Source organism: Orbicella franksi, chromosome 6 (assembly GCF_964199315.1).
Source record: "Orbicella franksi chromosome 6, jaOrbFran1.1, whole genome shotgun sequence".
NCBI lineage: Eukaryota > Metazoa > Cnidaria > Anthozoa > Scleractinia > Merulinidae > Orbicella > Orbicella franksi.
The window spans coordinates 4580051-4595802 of record NC_138150.1 but is presented as its reverse complement, the minus strand read 5'-3'; the positions used below and the strand labels follow the sequence as shown (position 1 = coordinate 4595802).

General features: G+C 38.5%; 2 protein-coding genes across 2 annotated transcripts; one reads left to right on the top strand and one right to left on the bottom strand.

Moving 5' to 3' along the window:
• Positions 1 to 52: 52 nt before the first annotated feature.
• LOC145490344 (arylsulfatase B-like) lies at positions 53 to 9060 on the bottom strand. The gene is made up of 9 exons (XM_081469471.1): positions 9021 to 9060; positions 8673 to 8811; positions 7949 to 8108; positions 6967 to 7079; positions 6215 to 6376; positions 5300 to 5551; positions 4863 to 5007; positions 1813 to 2085; positions 53 to 1467 (listed from the first exon to the last, which is right to left on the bottom strand). Exons 1-9 carry the CDS (start codon positions 9044 to 9046, stop codon positions 1091 to 1093), a joined length of 1647 nt encoding a protein of 548 aa, XP_081325597.1. The 5' UTR covers positions 9047 to 9060; the 3' UTR covers positions 53 to 1090.
• A 4106-nt stretch (positions 9061 to 13166) lies between these two features.
• Positions 13167 to 14323, top strand: LOC145490843 (QRFP-like peptide receptor). The gene has a single exon (XM_081469945.1). The coding sequence runs from the start codon at positions 13313 to 13315 to the stop codon at positions 14321 to 14323; it is 1011 nt and encodes a 336-aa protein (XP_081326071.1). The 5' UTR covers positions 13167 to 13312.
• Positions 14324 to 15752: the final 1429 nt, after the last annotated feature.

The following is a 15752-nucleotide window of genomic DNA, read 5'->3' as shown; positions in this document are numbered from 1 at the left end:
TTTGAAATTAATGATATAGGCATTTTTTAGGGTATATTCTGGTGGACCTATTTGAGATAAAACAAAGATTTGATCCAAATAATCTTTTATTGTTGTAACATAACACTTATCTATACAGTATACATTAAGGTCCGTCAACTGTGTAATGTGATTGACTGGAACTAACACTATGTGAATTCAACCTGTCTCACGTCTCACATCTCCGGTGAATATTTTGAATGTTATTTTACAGTTTGCTACATATGGAAGCCTATTGCTATTATTATTTATAATTTATCTATTTTATTTAAATAGATGATATTGTGACAAACTATACCTTCCTTTTTTGCAAAGCATGCTCCTAGAACACCGAATTGATCATATCAAGTGAATTGTCAAAGGAAGAGCAAACTGCAATCATTTTGTTTTCCAATTTTGTCCAAGACATGAAAAAAGAATTTTGAAACCTGCCAGACTTTTTAAATTTGACATTGCAACCTCGTGCATGTGTAAGTGGTAATTATTAATTAATTTCGCTCCTTTAATAGCTTCAGTGCATTTAGATAGTAATTTGTAACAAAACTGGACTATTATAATAATATTATTTAGGTGTCCATCACTGAAAATACATCTTTTTACTTTTGACTGTTTGAATTCTCGCTCATGATAGTGCTCCGTTTAAAAAGCAAGGGTTTCATTCACTTTTTTTTTTGTCACAACAATATTTTTCTTATAAAATGCATCATTTGAGAGGCTTATTTTCATAGCCAGCGTTAAATTGAGAAAATACAGTAGTTGCTGTGAAATACTGAGGTTTTCATGAAACACATTTCAAAAAGTTCCCAAAAATAGTGTCTTACTCTAAATACAAATGAAAGTTATCTAAATGAAATAGAGTACAATTAAATTTCAAAACATCACTAGTTGCTTACTACAAACCCTTCTGTGCCCTGGTATTGGACTACATTATTAACTCCACATAAAATGCAACTTAAAGAGCTACGGCCATTGTTATAATTAGCTTATATAAAATATCCCAACCTTGTTTCCAGTTACTGAAGAGAAAAACCTGGGAACGAGGTTGCATGCATATTTTTTCAGGCTCGACACACTACTCCCCACAGTTCTCATTTGGCTTTTCATCACACCATGCTGTCCATACACCCTCGTGATATTTGGGGTCGGCATTCTCATCGTATGGTTTATTTCGTATTGGTACCATGGTTGTCTTGTGTGCCTCCAGCATCCCCAGCATAAAATCAAGCGTGTTTGTCTCTATCAGTGCTAAATTGTAGTATTCGCAAGGATCTTCCTCGATGTTGAAGAGACAAGGTCCATCCCCAATGCCACATTTTGCTGGCTCGAAAGGAGGTGGTCCACATGTAACAACAGCATTTTTAAGGGTAGGGTGGGTGCTAGAGACATTGTGAGGATGCTGTGCATCTTCCTCCAAACCTGGTGGTGGGTACCATCCATCAAAACCAAAGCCTAGATATCCATGGATTAAAACATGTGTCAGCTGTGTTGGTGGCATTAGAGCAAGGCACTGTCTAGTCAGTAAAACTCAACTGAACCAACAACAACAACAACAAAAAAAACGCTATGCAACAGTCAGAGATATAATTATTTATAATTGTTGGAATCTTACTTTCTATCCAATGAGGGCATCACGTCATCTAGTAACTACATATAACTATGTAATTATATTGACTGCCACATTTTCAGCTATATTGTTGTATTTTCTCTTGATGACATTAATGAACCCTGGTGTTCCATTGAAATAAAACTTCTTGTTGAATGAATACTCACAAAGCAAAAGAACACATTTCTTACTTTCATTCACCAAAAGTTTCCATTGCTGATAACGCACAGCTGCCGTCCACGTCACTGGGTCAATGTTATGCACCAGTTCTTGCCTCGGAGATGCTTGCCCCTCTGAAAGTGTAGGCCACATATCGTACCCATCTGTATCAAGGTTGCTAACATCCCCTCCTGCACGTCCATACAGCGTTGGCAGCCAGTCAGACAAATGCATTAGGTCCATGCTCACTCGGCCTTTAGATGCTAACAGAGGACTGTGGATGAAGGATGTTCCTCGAATACCACCTGTTGGAGTGAAAGCCGGAAGCAAGCTTGAATAGTCTGTCTATACTTCAAAAAGCGCATTTTCTGAATGTTTTCACATTTTGATGTGGTGCCTATTCCATGGCAACAATATAAGACATAACTTCTTTATCCAAAAACAATGACAACTATAAAACCAAATGTCAAGTCATTTTGTTTTTGCATACCAGAGTCAAATAGCTATGTAAGGGAGTTAAAACTCCTCCAATAAGTGCTTCCCTAGAGCTCAAGCCTTTTGAACAAGCAGCACATTGTTGTTCAGGAGTGCATTGCTTTTTTATTTCTATGGCATGGTATAAATTATTTACACAACACTTTCTGTCCACAAAGATGAGTGTGCGTACCAAGAAACTACAAGTGACAAGTGGGATATTCCATGGTATACCACAGAAAAGCATTGAATATACAGGAAGGTATTTTTCTGTTGTAACCAGACATACAGGGCGTAATATAACTGGGTGATGGAGAGTGCAATTTCTTGCTGTTTGCTTGATTGTCTTATGTGTGTAAATTGCAATTTACAGTTTTCATTTTGTAGTTTCTTGTTTTGTTCACCTTAAGGTTACAGTATACCTTCAGGTCGGCAATTTTCTTCAAATTTGGATTTTTGGGTCAAAGTAGTGGTGGAAGAATAATCTCTAATTTCAGAAAAAAAAATTTGAAAAAGACCAAATATTGGCGGAGAAATGGCGGTTTTACGCTTTCACCGGAAGTAAAGTTTACCTCTTGATTGACAGCCCTATGGTGCATATGCAATCAACCGAGACGACTTTGCGGGAATTACCTATATGGATGTCACGAATTGACTACTCGACTCAGTTGATCAGCATTGTTGTTCTGACTACCAAGCATTTTTGGTACTAGGTGTAATTCTATTAAGTTATAAGTAAACATAGACCACGTTAAAAACATAGACTAGTTTGAAAACGCGAAAACAGCGAAGAACAAATGAAAATACATCAATCAGTGAAGAAGCGAAAGTTTGCCTCGCGGATGAAGCTATGGCTATCGTATAAGGCAGGCAAAAAAAAAAATCGAGGTTTGAGAAAAGAAAGGTTCTGTAAAAATTTGGGAACTTGACAGCAATAACAGGGATGTTGACAGAGATTCCGATGAATCCGATATCAACGAATCAATGGACTCATTGACCATTGAGAACCACTAAAATATTATCCATGCACAGTTGACCATGCACAGTTGCTCCACCGCACTATCTTTTATTTGTTTTCTTCACCCAGCCACTCTAGCATTAGTATCCTTTTTCATCTTCCCCATTTCGCCAGAGTGACCAGCCTCAAGAAAAACCGAGCTACAGAAAAATTGTCTCTCCACCTTTGGCGCCTTGAGCGCATTGCAAAACACAAGGGTTTTTTGGAAATTCACGCGTGAATGTCACCAGGAGGCTATCGGTAGTAAACTTTCCCTGCACTGATTGGTTCAGTTATCTGAGAACCCAGTTGAAGGCGTTTGTGGGCAGAGTTTGTTTGCGAAGCAGAAGATTTTTTTAACGCTGTTTTCTCGAATAAATTTTTTTGCTTGAAGCAGACACTTTAAAGAGTTATAACTCAAAGGGAATTTGTTCAATTGCCCTCAAATTTGGACAGTAGCTAGTTTACCATATAAACTACAAAAATGTGTCTGCGAATTGTTAATTTCGAAATATTATTTCTTTGAGAGCGATTTTTGTACGATCACTTTACATTTTTTTAATCCTATTTCTAAAATATTCTGTAACTTTTTACTGCAATTGAATATGGCAAAACGCAGACCCATTTTTTAAGCGCTTTGGGCCCTGAAACTGAGGAAAAACTGAAATTGGCAAAAAACAAAATTCACTTTGACTTGTAGCTTTTGAAAGGTGATTCGGGGGCTCGCATTTAGTGGTCATGAAAAATTCAACAATTCATTTTATTTCAAAATTCTTGGTATAGTTTGATAGCCAGCTCTATAAGCTTTCATTTGATATGGGGGTTTAGGTATCTACCGCTTAAGCTGCATGCGCTACATTGCTTGCACGCGAGACATCCCTGAAGGTATATGGTAACCTTAAGGTCATTCCCCAGTATTGCATTGCGCATCCTTACTGCACATAATTTATGGCTTCATTAGCGTGCGTTCATGCACGCGCACATTGAAAACATGGCCAATTTGCGTTGATATTGAGTTCTGTCAGTTGAATAATGGTTATAGCTCACTAATGAGCTCGGGCACCCCCAAACTTTTTTCCAGTCATTTTAATCAACTAATCATTAGCTTTGCGTGAGAAAAGACTGATCTGATTTCTATTGTTGAAAATTGAATGAATAAGGAAAATAGCAGCTGCACTGTAGTATTTTCTATTTTGCAATTTGATAGCTGTGGCAAGCAATTTGGTTCCAATATTTTAACAAGGATTCAGCTGTCTGTCAAAATCAAACTTAAAAAGTTTATTTGTGTCTGACACAAGTATTGACTGTAGTTTGAGGCATGTTTTCCTGAGTCTGGGCTCACAAAGAGTTTACAATAACTTGGAATGCGTTATTATAATAAGCATTAAATAACGCTAAAATAGGACATTTTCAATGCCTCAATGCTCCTTAACGAGCATGGGCATCCCCTTTTTTAATTTTGTAATTAAAGTTCTCATATGATAAATATTCATTGGACAAAGTTTGAACAAAAATCTATGTGCAGTTTTATTTCAGGGGAATTACCTTAATTTAACTTTATTATGAGTCCTATTTACAAGATCTGTGTTCGAGTTTGCTTGCACCACTCACCTTCCCACAGACTATACTTGGTTCCTCTCAGTGGATAATTACAAGCTGTGTTCCGATTGACACCATGAGCTGGTCCACCATTGTCAGTGCTGAACACTATTATAGAGTTTTCATACATTTCTTGGGCTTTAAGAGCATCCACAACCTAACACAAGATGAGTAGAGAAATGAGATGCACATGAAACATGGATAAGAAGAGACTGAAATCACAAAGTAGCTTCACAAAATACAGTTAAGTTAATTTTAATCAAGGATTGATGAAGCCAGAAGGCTCATCAAAGCTGGATGAGATTCTTGTCCACTCCTGAAAGAATTTTGCCACCTTGTCCAAGAATGTAACACAGTGACCCTGTACAGGTCAGGGTTAGGACTACTCAATCCAGAATCATGCCTCCTAATCTTTCATTAAATTCTTGACTACATTAGTATAACAATACCTTTTTGATGGATTGATCCAGAGCAGTAGCCATTGCAGCAAATCTTCTTCGCTTCTCATCATGGATGCTATTCTTGAACTTATTAATCAGATCTTCAGGAGCTTCAAGTGGTTCGTGTGCCAGTGCACTATGGACTGCTTCATGAGCCAAGTACAGGAACAATGGCTTGGAGGTATCATGTGAATTGATCAGATTCACAGCTTGGTCTGTGAAAAGGTGCGTGCGGTAGTTTCCCCACTGATTGTGAAGAGGCTGTGAAGTTAAGAGAGAGAATAACTATTATTAAAATGATTTTAAATGCACACAGTATTATTTTAAAAAGATTAGCATATCAGTGAGCTCTGTGGCATTACATTCATATTGAAAACATGTGTTTCTCATTTAGGGGTGACACTTGTTCCCCACTTTATGTCAACTTGACATTTAGGACGTTATATATTTAATTTAAATTTAAAAAATGTCTCAAATGACTTTCAAAAAAACACCATCCTCAAATAAGTGCTGCAATTAAAAAATGGCTGTATCAAAAATGTTAAATGATTTAATAAGTACCAAGTACACTTTTTCTAGAAAATATATCGTTAAAAAAACATCTGGTCACACTGTTAGTAGTTGGCATTATTTGGAGTAAAAGGGTTATAATACAGGGGTTTCATTGAGGGCTGGGCACTGCGCAAATTGGCCGGCTGTGAGGATGATTTTGCCTGACTGGTTTGACCATCTCGCGGAAAGTTTTTCATATAAAGAAGTCAGTTCAAATAGTTTTGTCTGCCTGTGAAAACCAGTTGTCCTCCTACCGAAAGAGTCAATGAAACCCCTGTATAACATCATACAAGTATACTAAATGTCCAAACTGGCAAAATTATTTTTTTTCAGCATTAGTTTATTCCACTGACATTACATGCAGATTTATACCTCTGTGTTATTTCTCAGGTCCAGTCCCCATGGATTGTGTGATCCTTCACCCTCAGCCTCTGAGTGATCCCAGTAGTCTCCAGCCCCAAGCCAGTAACCAAGGAATGAGTCAAATCCACGTTTAGTCGGCGTGTAGTCATATTTAAAAAATCCAAGATGCCACTGCAACACAATGCCTTTGTATAAACCAGTATGCAAGGAAATCGGTGTGTTTTCCTGTATAAAGCTACATAGATATTATTTTTATATAGTGAAAAAACATTTGAGAGGCTGTTGTTAATCACAGCATTCACAAGTAAGCTTATAAATAACTTTTTTTCACATGCTCCTATCCATGTGGTATGTAAATGTATGTGGGTAGCCAATTTTCCCATCAACTTTATTGGGCCAAGTCCCATACAGCCACAGAGCTTAGAATTATCCTGGTTTCCACAGCATTAAGCGGCTAGGAATATTTCTACTCAGTTCCCTGGATTGGTTGCTTGTCCCTTGCAGGGCTACCAGCAGCCCCAGCATTAAATTTGCCAGTACCCATTTATGCAGGTACACCTGGGTAGAGAGAGGCACTGTGAAGGTGAAGTGTCTTGCCTAAGAACACAAATCAATGACCCTAAACTGGGGCTCAAACCCGGAATGCTTGCAGTAATCACTTACCGGTAAGGCCACCAAGCCTCTCACTTATAAAAAAAATTTATAAAAATGAAAACCCAGTAACTCTATGAAAACCCACATGCTTTATTTTAAATCCATACCTTTCCCACAGCATGTGTGGCATAACCCATTTCCTTGAGATACTGAGGCAGCAATTTCTCTTCTAAACTTACACCAAAAGGTTGTCCACCCATGATGACCCCATGCTGCATTCCTATAGTGGCCATTGAATGACGTGGAAAGAAAATGAAATGTTGATTTCATATAATATATTATTTTAATACATCTCCAGTTATATCTGGAACATTAGCTTCCTATTTATCAAGCAGAAGTCAGGATAAATAACATTCCAAGCATAAGAGCCACACAGAGGAGGGGAGGGGGTACCATGTTTCCTTGATCCCTTGAAGATTTCAGCTTTTCTCCCTTGTTCCCTATTAACAAATTCCATTGTTCCATATAAATGGTTTGTTAAGATTCCCTTTCATAGCAGAGATATCCCTAATGTTGCCTCAAATTAGTCCCAAAAGTATCCCTTGTTCCCTTGAAATAAATGATCACGTTCCCTTGTTCCCCAAGACCCATAGGAGGTACTCAAACATGAAACAGCCAGACAGAAAAGAAATTGTTGAAATATTTAGTATCAATGAAGCTTACAATGCATACTAAGGGCTGCAATATGTGGCAAAAGTAGTTAAGACACTTAAAGAAAATGACAATTTGTGATATAATTTATAATTTCTATGTTCCTTAGTAATTTATATGCATCTAGTGATAATTCTCCAACACCCCAAACCCCGTCCCAATTTTGTGCTGACTGGGTAGATGTTGTGCTCCGCGCTGTCTGACTAATAGAAAAATCAACCTTGTTTGGGTGGAGGACAGAAAAATGTCTCCAAGTGACTCAAAATTACAATTCTACAATACTTCAGCCGCTTATATTTGTAGCTATTGTCTTGCTCTGTGTATACATATTTGCAAGTCACTTAACTGCAGGCAAAAACCAACCACTACGCTGCCTTGCTTTCCTCTCTTTCATGAGATGTACAATGTACTACAGCAAGTTTATTATGATTTACATACCTGTATGTATTGGATATTTTCCAGTCATGATGGTACTACGACTTGGTGTGCAGATTGGCGACACATAGTAGTTGTTTAAGATGACACCATTATTTGCTAGATCATCAATATTAGGAGTTGGAATTTGGTCTGAGCCATGAAAACTCACGTCATCCCAGCCCTAAAAGTCATGACATATAAAGGAAACTGGAGGTTATTTTAAAGAAAATCTTACATGTTTTGGTCTTGTAACAAAACAGCTTCCATGGAACTATGCTCCACTTGGAGTGGAAGGGAATTAGTCAAGTAAGTCTTGCAACAAAGTTGTTAGTGAACTGTGGCTGTGGTTAATGTGAAAAACTGCCATGAATTATAATATTACACCCATATAACAGCTGACATAAAACTCTTCCATTCAAAACTCAACAGAAGTTATCCCAAGGGTCCACTTAGAAGCTTAGATTAGCACTTAGTGGTGCTTTCAAATGTGTCAAATATGGCAGCTTAGTCTCTCTAGGTCCTCTACCAGCTGCTATTATTTTGATAAAAGAAAACCCGCGAATACAACAGACATCAAAGTTCATAAACTTCATCCATCCTTATTTTCGCTTTGCATTGTTACAGTGTTTCATCACATCAAATTTATATCTCAAACTGTATCAAAAATTGTTCAAGAATTCAAAGAAGTTAATAATCAACTAAAACCACAAGATGTAAATATAAACTACAACTGTGGAATGCTTACCAAATCATCGGCAAGTATAAATATGATATGAGGCTGGCTAGCGTTCTTGGTTTTACCCGCAGCAATTAATTGAAAAGAAGAAAAACACGCCAACAGCAACACAAGCATCGCGGCAGTTTTTATATTGCCTGAACCCTGTCTGAAACAAAACGCATCTTCAAATAAGTTCTTAAATATTCTTAAAACAACAGCTGATCGCGAGCTTGCAAATATTATCAGCGAAGAAACGTCAAGAAATGTCAATATTAACACAAGTTTCTCTCTCACCTTGTGCAGATGATGTAGAAGTACTCCTACGTTCGTTAACTCTACACAAAGACGATCTACACGATATCGTTGCTACCTCACCTGTGACAATCATGTGACAGCTCCATGTGATACTTTCGATTTCCCCTGCCATCTTGGATTTGAAACAAGTTACTACTCATTTCACGTACATAACGGACACAGCGTTTTACGTTAAGACCGCTTCATGACCGGGCTATTTTTCGCGGTTTCCGAGAAATTTTGGCTGTCAGTTAGTTTCGAATTTTTTTTGGTTTGTTCGCCTTTATTTCTGTGAACAGAAAAATTACGAATTCGAAAGTGGCGACTTCCACGTAAAAAGGACGGGGTTGCTCATCGTACAGTAGGGTTTTTTTTCCGTACCTCTTAGTTTTTTACGGTACCTTCTAGATCAGAGTGGTGGGTAGAAACTGAAAAAATACGACAGGCGATAGTTGGAAATCAACTTTACGAGTTGAAATTATTTGAAGCAATCGTCTCTAGTCTGTCTCTATCGCTGTTAAAAAAATGCAGGTGTCAGTCAATGCGTTGTTTCAGAATTGGTACCTTTTAGGGGTTAAGAGAATTTCAAGACACACCCACAAAACAGGATCTTAATACCTCTTAGTGATTCTGATATGAAGTTTATATGAAATAATTCATATATGAACTGCGGTTGTAGATGAAAGAGAAGAATGATCATCGCAGTTAATTTTCCAATTTAAGCAATTGGAAAGAAGAAGCCTGAAAAAAATCAGGGCTTCAACGGGATTCGAACCCGTGACCTCCGCGATACCGGTGCGATGCTTAACTGAAAATTAACTGCGATGATTATTCTTCTCTTTCATCTACAACCGCAGTTCATATATGAATTATTTCATATAAACTTCATATCATTTCACTCCTCACGGGAAGATATGGACTCAATTAATTGACCTCGCTCCCAATGTGTGGCTTCATAGCTCAGTTGGTAGAGCATCGCACCGGTATCACGGAGGTCACGGGTTCGAATCCCGTTGAAGCCCTGATTTTTTTCAGGCTTCTTCTTTCCAATTGCTTAAATTGGAAAATTAACTGCGATGATCATTCTTCTCTTTCTTAGTGATTCTGTTCAAAATTGCCAACGAGCACCCCCGTCCTTTTTGTATGGGGGTCTCTCCCTCGACTTGGAATAGCATAATGACACTGACTGTGAAGAGAAATTGCAAGGCAACAACAAACGAAGAACGTCAAATTAGAAGAATACTCTTCACATTCCTTCGAAAAGTCAAAAAAACGATATCAAAACCCTTGAAGTGTAGAGACAGCGGAATAAAAGTACCCCAAAACAAAATCGTCAGGGAAGGAACGTCCCGCTTTCTGTGCATTGAATCGGCATCCCCTTCACGAGCGGGACAGCTCAAGGGTTGATCAGAAAGAAATTTTATTATTATTTGTTTCCTTTTTTTTTTTTTATCGCAGTACCATTATACTGAATTCACTATATAACTATCGATGTAGTGTTTCTTACATCAGAGGTTGTTTCTCGCTTGTAGTCCTCGCGAATTTTCGCGCGCAACTAATGTAACTAACAACGTTAACAACAGAGGATCTAGGTACTTTCCTTGATCATCTCTTGCTACCAATCAGATTGATAATTAGTTCGCGCAAAAAATCGCGCGAGGAACAACCCAGTTTAAATTACTTATAGTTTTTCTGCTGAAGCATGTTTGTAAAACACATATGAACCATACTACCCTTCAGCCTAGCGTACGCAACTGAGAGTACCACTGTGAATTCGCCTGCGCGAAATCTCTGCTGAATGTTTTCAATGTCTATAATTTACACCATAGGTTAGGCAGCTAACCTAACATTAAGAGTATGAAACAGAGATTTAGAAGCCAGAATTCATGAGATGTCCGATACAGACACTGCTCGAGTTAGGCGAGATTTTGTACCTGTACATAATGTTGACTTTCAGAAGCCCTATTGCAAAATAAAAATGTCCTGTCCTAATCTATTGACTATATTTGAACACTACTGCGGAGGATGTAAAATTTACTATAGTTTACATTAATGCTTGTTTCGATTTTCTCTGCCAAATTAGGTGTCTTTACCCTGACACAGCTCAAATTGACAAATAGCTTTATGAGGAAGGTCGATGATTATATGCAATACGTATCTGAGTGCTGAATGAGATTTGCAAACGCTCGGCTTCGAAGGTGTAACCTGCAAATCAGAAACCAACGTTAACTTCAGACGTTTAATTACTGGACGAGGCTTAGCAAAATATATTTTTTTCAAAATAACGTGATTTGTCAGTGGCGAGCAGAAGGCCTCAGCCTTCGGCTCGGCAAATAATTGATCTAAGAGGCACTGAAAAATCATATTTTGCAACATTCGAGTTTAACATTATTCGATCACCAATGTTATTTGCACCTTAAAAATGATTTTCTACTTTGCATAAGCAGACCATTATTTGTAGAGAGTTATTTACAGGTCACATGGTGGGCTCTCGGCCAATGAAAAGGAAGAAAAAATGCATCGAGCGACAACGTTTTCAGGGCGCTGGTAAAAAGAGCCCTGGGGACATACATACTACATACTTTATTTGAAATAGGTTAAATTAAAGGCAGCCAGAGGCTGATGTGGACCTATATTTAATCTACAAGTAATAAGGTTTCCATTTTGCATCTGGAGTGACATGCGTTGTTCTTTAATAATGTTCTGTGTCCATCCACTCTTAGTACTTGTAAGTGAGTTTCGCCGCTTTTAAAAGGTGATTTAGAAGTTATATGATTCTGATTGTCCGAATTTTTCCTTTTGCATGTGGCTATATAAACCGTGCAAGGGTTAATGTTACATAAGGTTCTACTTTGCCAACTTTCCCATGCAATAGAAATGAATTTAAAACGGCCTGGCCTGGTGCAAATAAACACTCGAAAAAGTTTGTAAAGCCTGCATGCGAGCCAAGTGGCCCATCAGGTCGGAGCTTATCCCGGTTTCTGTAGCATGAAGCGACTAGGAGTATTTCTACTCCCCCCTGGATGGGATGCTAGTCCATCGCAGGGTTACCCTCAGCATTAAGTTTGCCGGTACCCATTTATACAAACGGGTGGAGAGAGGCACTGTGAGAGTAAAGTGTCTTGCCCAGGAACACAGCACAATGTCCCCGGCCAGGGCTCGAACCCGGACCGCTCGATCCGGAGACGAGCGCACTAACCATGAGGCCACCGCGCCTCCCATAAAGTTTGGCAGAACTCGAAATCCTCGGCTGCAGTTATAGAGTTTACGTAAACTTTGCCATTCTCTCAGTGTCTCTTGTGCGTTAGTTTCTATATTTTATACATAAAGTGGAAAAAAGGCATATAACATTAATACATATTCCACAACTATACTGGTACATATTCAAATGATTGATTTATAGAAACTAGATTGCAACACAGCGACAGCATTTATCCTAACAAACATTTTAAAAGTTATATGCTATTAGTATTTTTTCCATCGGACTTTATTGCCAATATATATAGCATTACAAAGACTAACAAATCAAATTAAAATTCACGCACCAGAGGATCATCGATGCAAGCGTTTTATTTCATTCCTTTAATCGTACATGTATGGTTCAGAACTGCTGAAGGAAAAACGCAATTGCAACTGACATTCCTGGCTTTTTCGATCAGTTTACGGTGAATTTCACCGATTTGCGGTAAAAGAATAGTCCACCATAATTCTTATAGCCGTTGACAAGCCGGGCGCGACATCTGTTGGAGAGGTCATAACTCACACAGATTTGTCATATTATGTAAAGCTTGATCTCCAATTTTAAAATGAAGTTTGCTTAGTTTGTTTGGTGTTCATAATAGCTGTCACACTGTCCTGAATACAAATCAAAGACTGCATCAAGTTTACTGACAAGAAAACTAATCTCTTGAGACAGATGTTTTTAAAATTTTATTTCAAATGATACACAGTGCGGGGAATTTCTCTTATCACATAAAAGCTCTCCGAAAGATATTGAAATTGGGCTTCTGAGAAGAGAGAAAGGATTTATTTGCCTGATAAACCCGACCTTAAAGCCATCAAATTAAAACGAACGAAACATAAGCTTAAGTCAAGCTGTTTACATCTTAGAAAGGACTTGTAAAAGAGCAGCACTTGAGGTTGGTCAGAGAACCTTGTTTTGCACATCAAAACTCTCAGTTCATTTGCAGCGAGTGCACCTTGGAAGTTTGGCACTTTCTTAAATTATTTGAAGGTGTTAATTTTTTGCTGCATAGGGAATTTTTATTTCATGAGGTTGAAGTCATTCAGCACTGTTATGTAATAACGTTTGTCTTCTTGATTCAATTTCTCAATTTCTCTTTTAAGTCCCAAAACAGTGGCTAGGACAAAAGATGTCGTCGATGTACTTAAGCTTTGCTGCAGTCTTCTCCGTGATGGTGATTGTAGATCTTGTCGGCAACACAATGGTTATCCTTGTTGTCCTACTAAACGAATCCATGAAGACGCCTGTGAATTATCTGCTCGTTAATCTCGCCGTTGCTGACATTCTCGTTGGAGTGTTCTTCGGTATACAGTCTATTATTACACCGGCTCTCACTCACCCAGAAAACAAGACTGGAGATTTTCTATGTAAGTTCGTCACAGGTGGAATTTTAGGATGGGTGGGTGCGGTGGCCTCCGTCTTCTCGCTGGTTGCCATAGCAATCGAGCGTTACTACGCTGTCATGTTTCCCCACAGCCAAAGAGGCAAACTCACAAAAACAAAGATTACCATTTTTGCGATCGTGAGCTGGGTTCTTGCCCTGTTATGGGCTGGAGTCGGATTTTTCACTACTGTTTACAGCAAGGACAAAAAAAGCTGTGATCTTAGCTGGTCGAAGGAAATTTACGCCAATGTATATACTGTGGGGTGGACGTTAGTAGCCGGTGTCATGCCTTTGGGTATCATGGGCTTCCTATATGCTCGAGTGGTGCACCGTTTATGGTTTACGAACCAAGAGAGAGAGGTTACCCAGATGGCTTTGCTGCGCCACAGGAAACGCGTCACCAAGCTTGTCATTGCTGTGACAATGGTGTATGCACTTTGTTGGGTTCCTGAACTGACAATTTATTTCTTGGGCTTCACCGGCGCTATCCAGTTACAAACGATTCATTTCAACATCGCATCGGCCCTGGTGTTTTTCAACTCGACCATTAATCCAGTTGTGTACGCTCTGCAAAGCAGTATATTTCGTGGACACCTCCGGGACCTGATTTGCGCGTGCTGCAGAAAAGGTTGGAGGTCAAATCAAGTAAATCCAGCGCTGGAGCCACCTCCAATCACATCTGCGCAAAGAAGGCTGTCTTCTGTTGTTAGCGACAAAGGGGAGGAGAGTGAAATTTTCTCACACGAAAGAGCATAAAAACACATTTTATAAGCCATATTATTATATCTCTCAGTTAGTACGAGCGCTGTGATTGGTCAATTCAGCGGCCGTAAACTGCTGTAGAGCCCGCTAAAATTTAAAGCTGTTTTTGTTGCCAAAATGTTTCGTAATTGATTGCCAAGTAATTTTAACTTTTACTTAACAAATAAAGAAGCCTAAGCCGTGTATTACGCTGTGATAAAACACGAAGGGCATTTGAAAACACGAGGGAAATGTAGAAAACACGAGCCGCAGGCGAGTGTTTTCTACGTTTCTCGAGTGTTCTTTAATGTCCGGAGTGTTTTATCACAGTGTAATACACGGCCTAAGCTTCTTCATTTGCTTTATGATATAGAGGTAATGTGGCGAAAAACAATAAAACACGCTTTTTCTATGTTTTATACTCTGATAAAACATGGGTTTTTGACCAATCAGAGCACGCGCAGGGTCCTGTCTATATTGTAAAGCAAAGTAAAGTTTAAAACTTTTTTTAATTACTTATTTGTACTTTAAAATGTGCTAACGACTTGCAAACGATTTCAAATTGACTCGTTTTGCTTTTGATGTGGATCAGAAATTTGAAGCCGTTTCGCGTGAATAGAAATCGTTCCCTAACCCGTCAGACTAACCTCGTCTTCTCGGTTTGTTCTGTAAGTTACGGATCCTCGTTTCTTTCTCCTTCGATTTATGGCCCGCGCGCTTTGCGCTTGGGCCATAAATCGAAAGAGGAAAAAACTCGGTCCGTAACTTACAGTACGGACCGAGAAGACAAGGTTAGTAAGAGGTATAAATATCTGTATAAATATTTGCCTGTGTTTAGCCCGAAACACGCCATCAGTGCGACGCTACAGGTACATTCGCGCTTTCCGTTTCGGCCAAAAAAATTGCTCAAGAAATAATAATAAAAAAAAGATATGAATGGACCTTCCAGGGTGGACTTAGACTAACCTAAGTCTTTTTTCAACGTGACAACGACTACGAGTTGGAAAAAGTACATTGTCTCAGAACGTGATGTCAAATTTACTCGACTTTAACATTCCAGTGACAGAGTTTATAGAACACCTGAATTCAAGTGATCTATCGTGAGTCTTTTTGATACCGCAATGAGTTGCTGTTATTATTATTATTATTATTATTATTATTTAGAAGAAATCTTCAGAAGATATCACTATTGTTGAAGGAGTAAAAGACGACTCTATAAAGACCCGATGAGATCTTAGACAAATTGACTTGCTTGGTTACATTATATAATGTAAAAATTAATAAATACTATTTGTTGTTGTTACTTGGTTTACGATCATTGACATCAGTCATTTGCGATGAAACTGCATGATCCCGCTTTCCAGATATCTCTTTCTTTTTTCGATACAACCGCTTTAAGTTGTGTGTATAACTGCGATGATCAATCATTTCTTCATATCTTTCT

Coding starts and splice junctions, on each gene's coding strand:
- LOC145490344 (XM_081469471.1), bottom strand. CDS start 9,046: ATGGAGCTGTCACATGATTGTCACAG. Junction 8,109..8,672: donor TTATACTTGCCGATGATTTG/GTAAGCATTCCA, acceptor CATGACTTTTAG/GGCTGGGATGACGTGAGTTT. Junction 5,552..6,214: donor ACCTGAGAAATAACACAGAG/GTATAAATCTGC, acceptor TTAACTTCACAG/CCTCTTCACAATCAGTGGGG.
- LOC145490843 (XM_081469945.1), top strand. CDS start 13,313: ATGTCGTCGATGTACTTAAGCTTTGCTGCAGTCTTCTCCGTGATGGTG.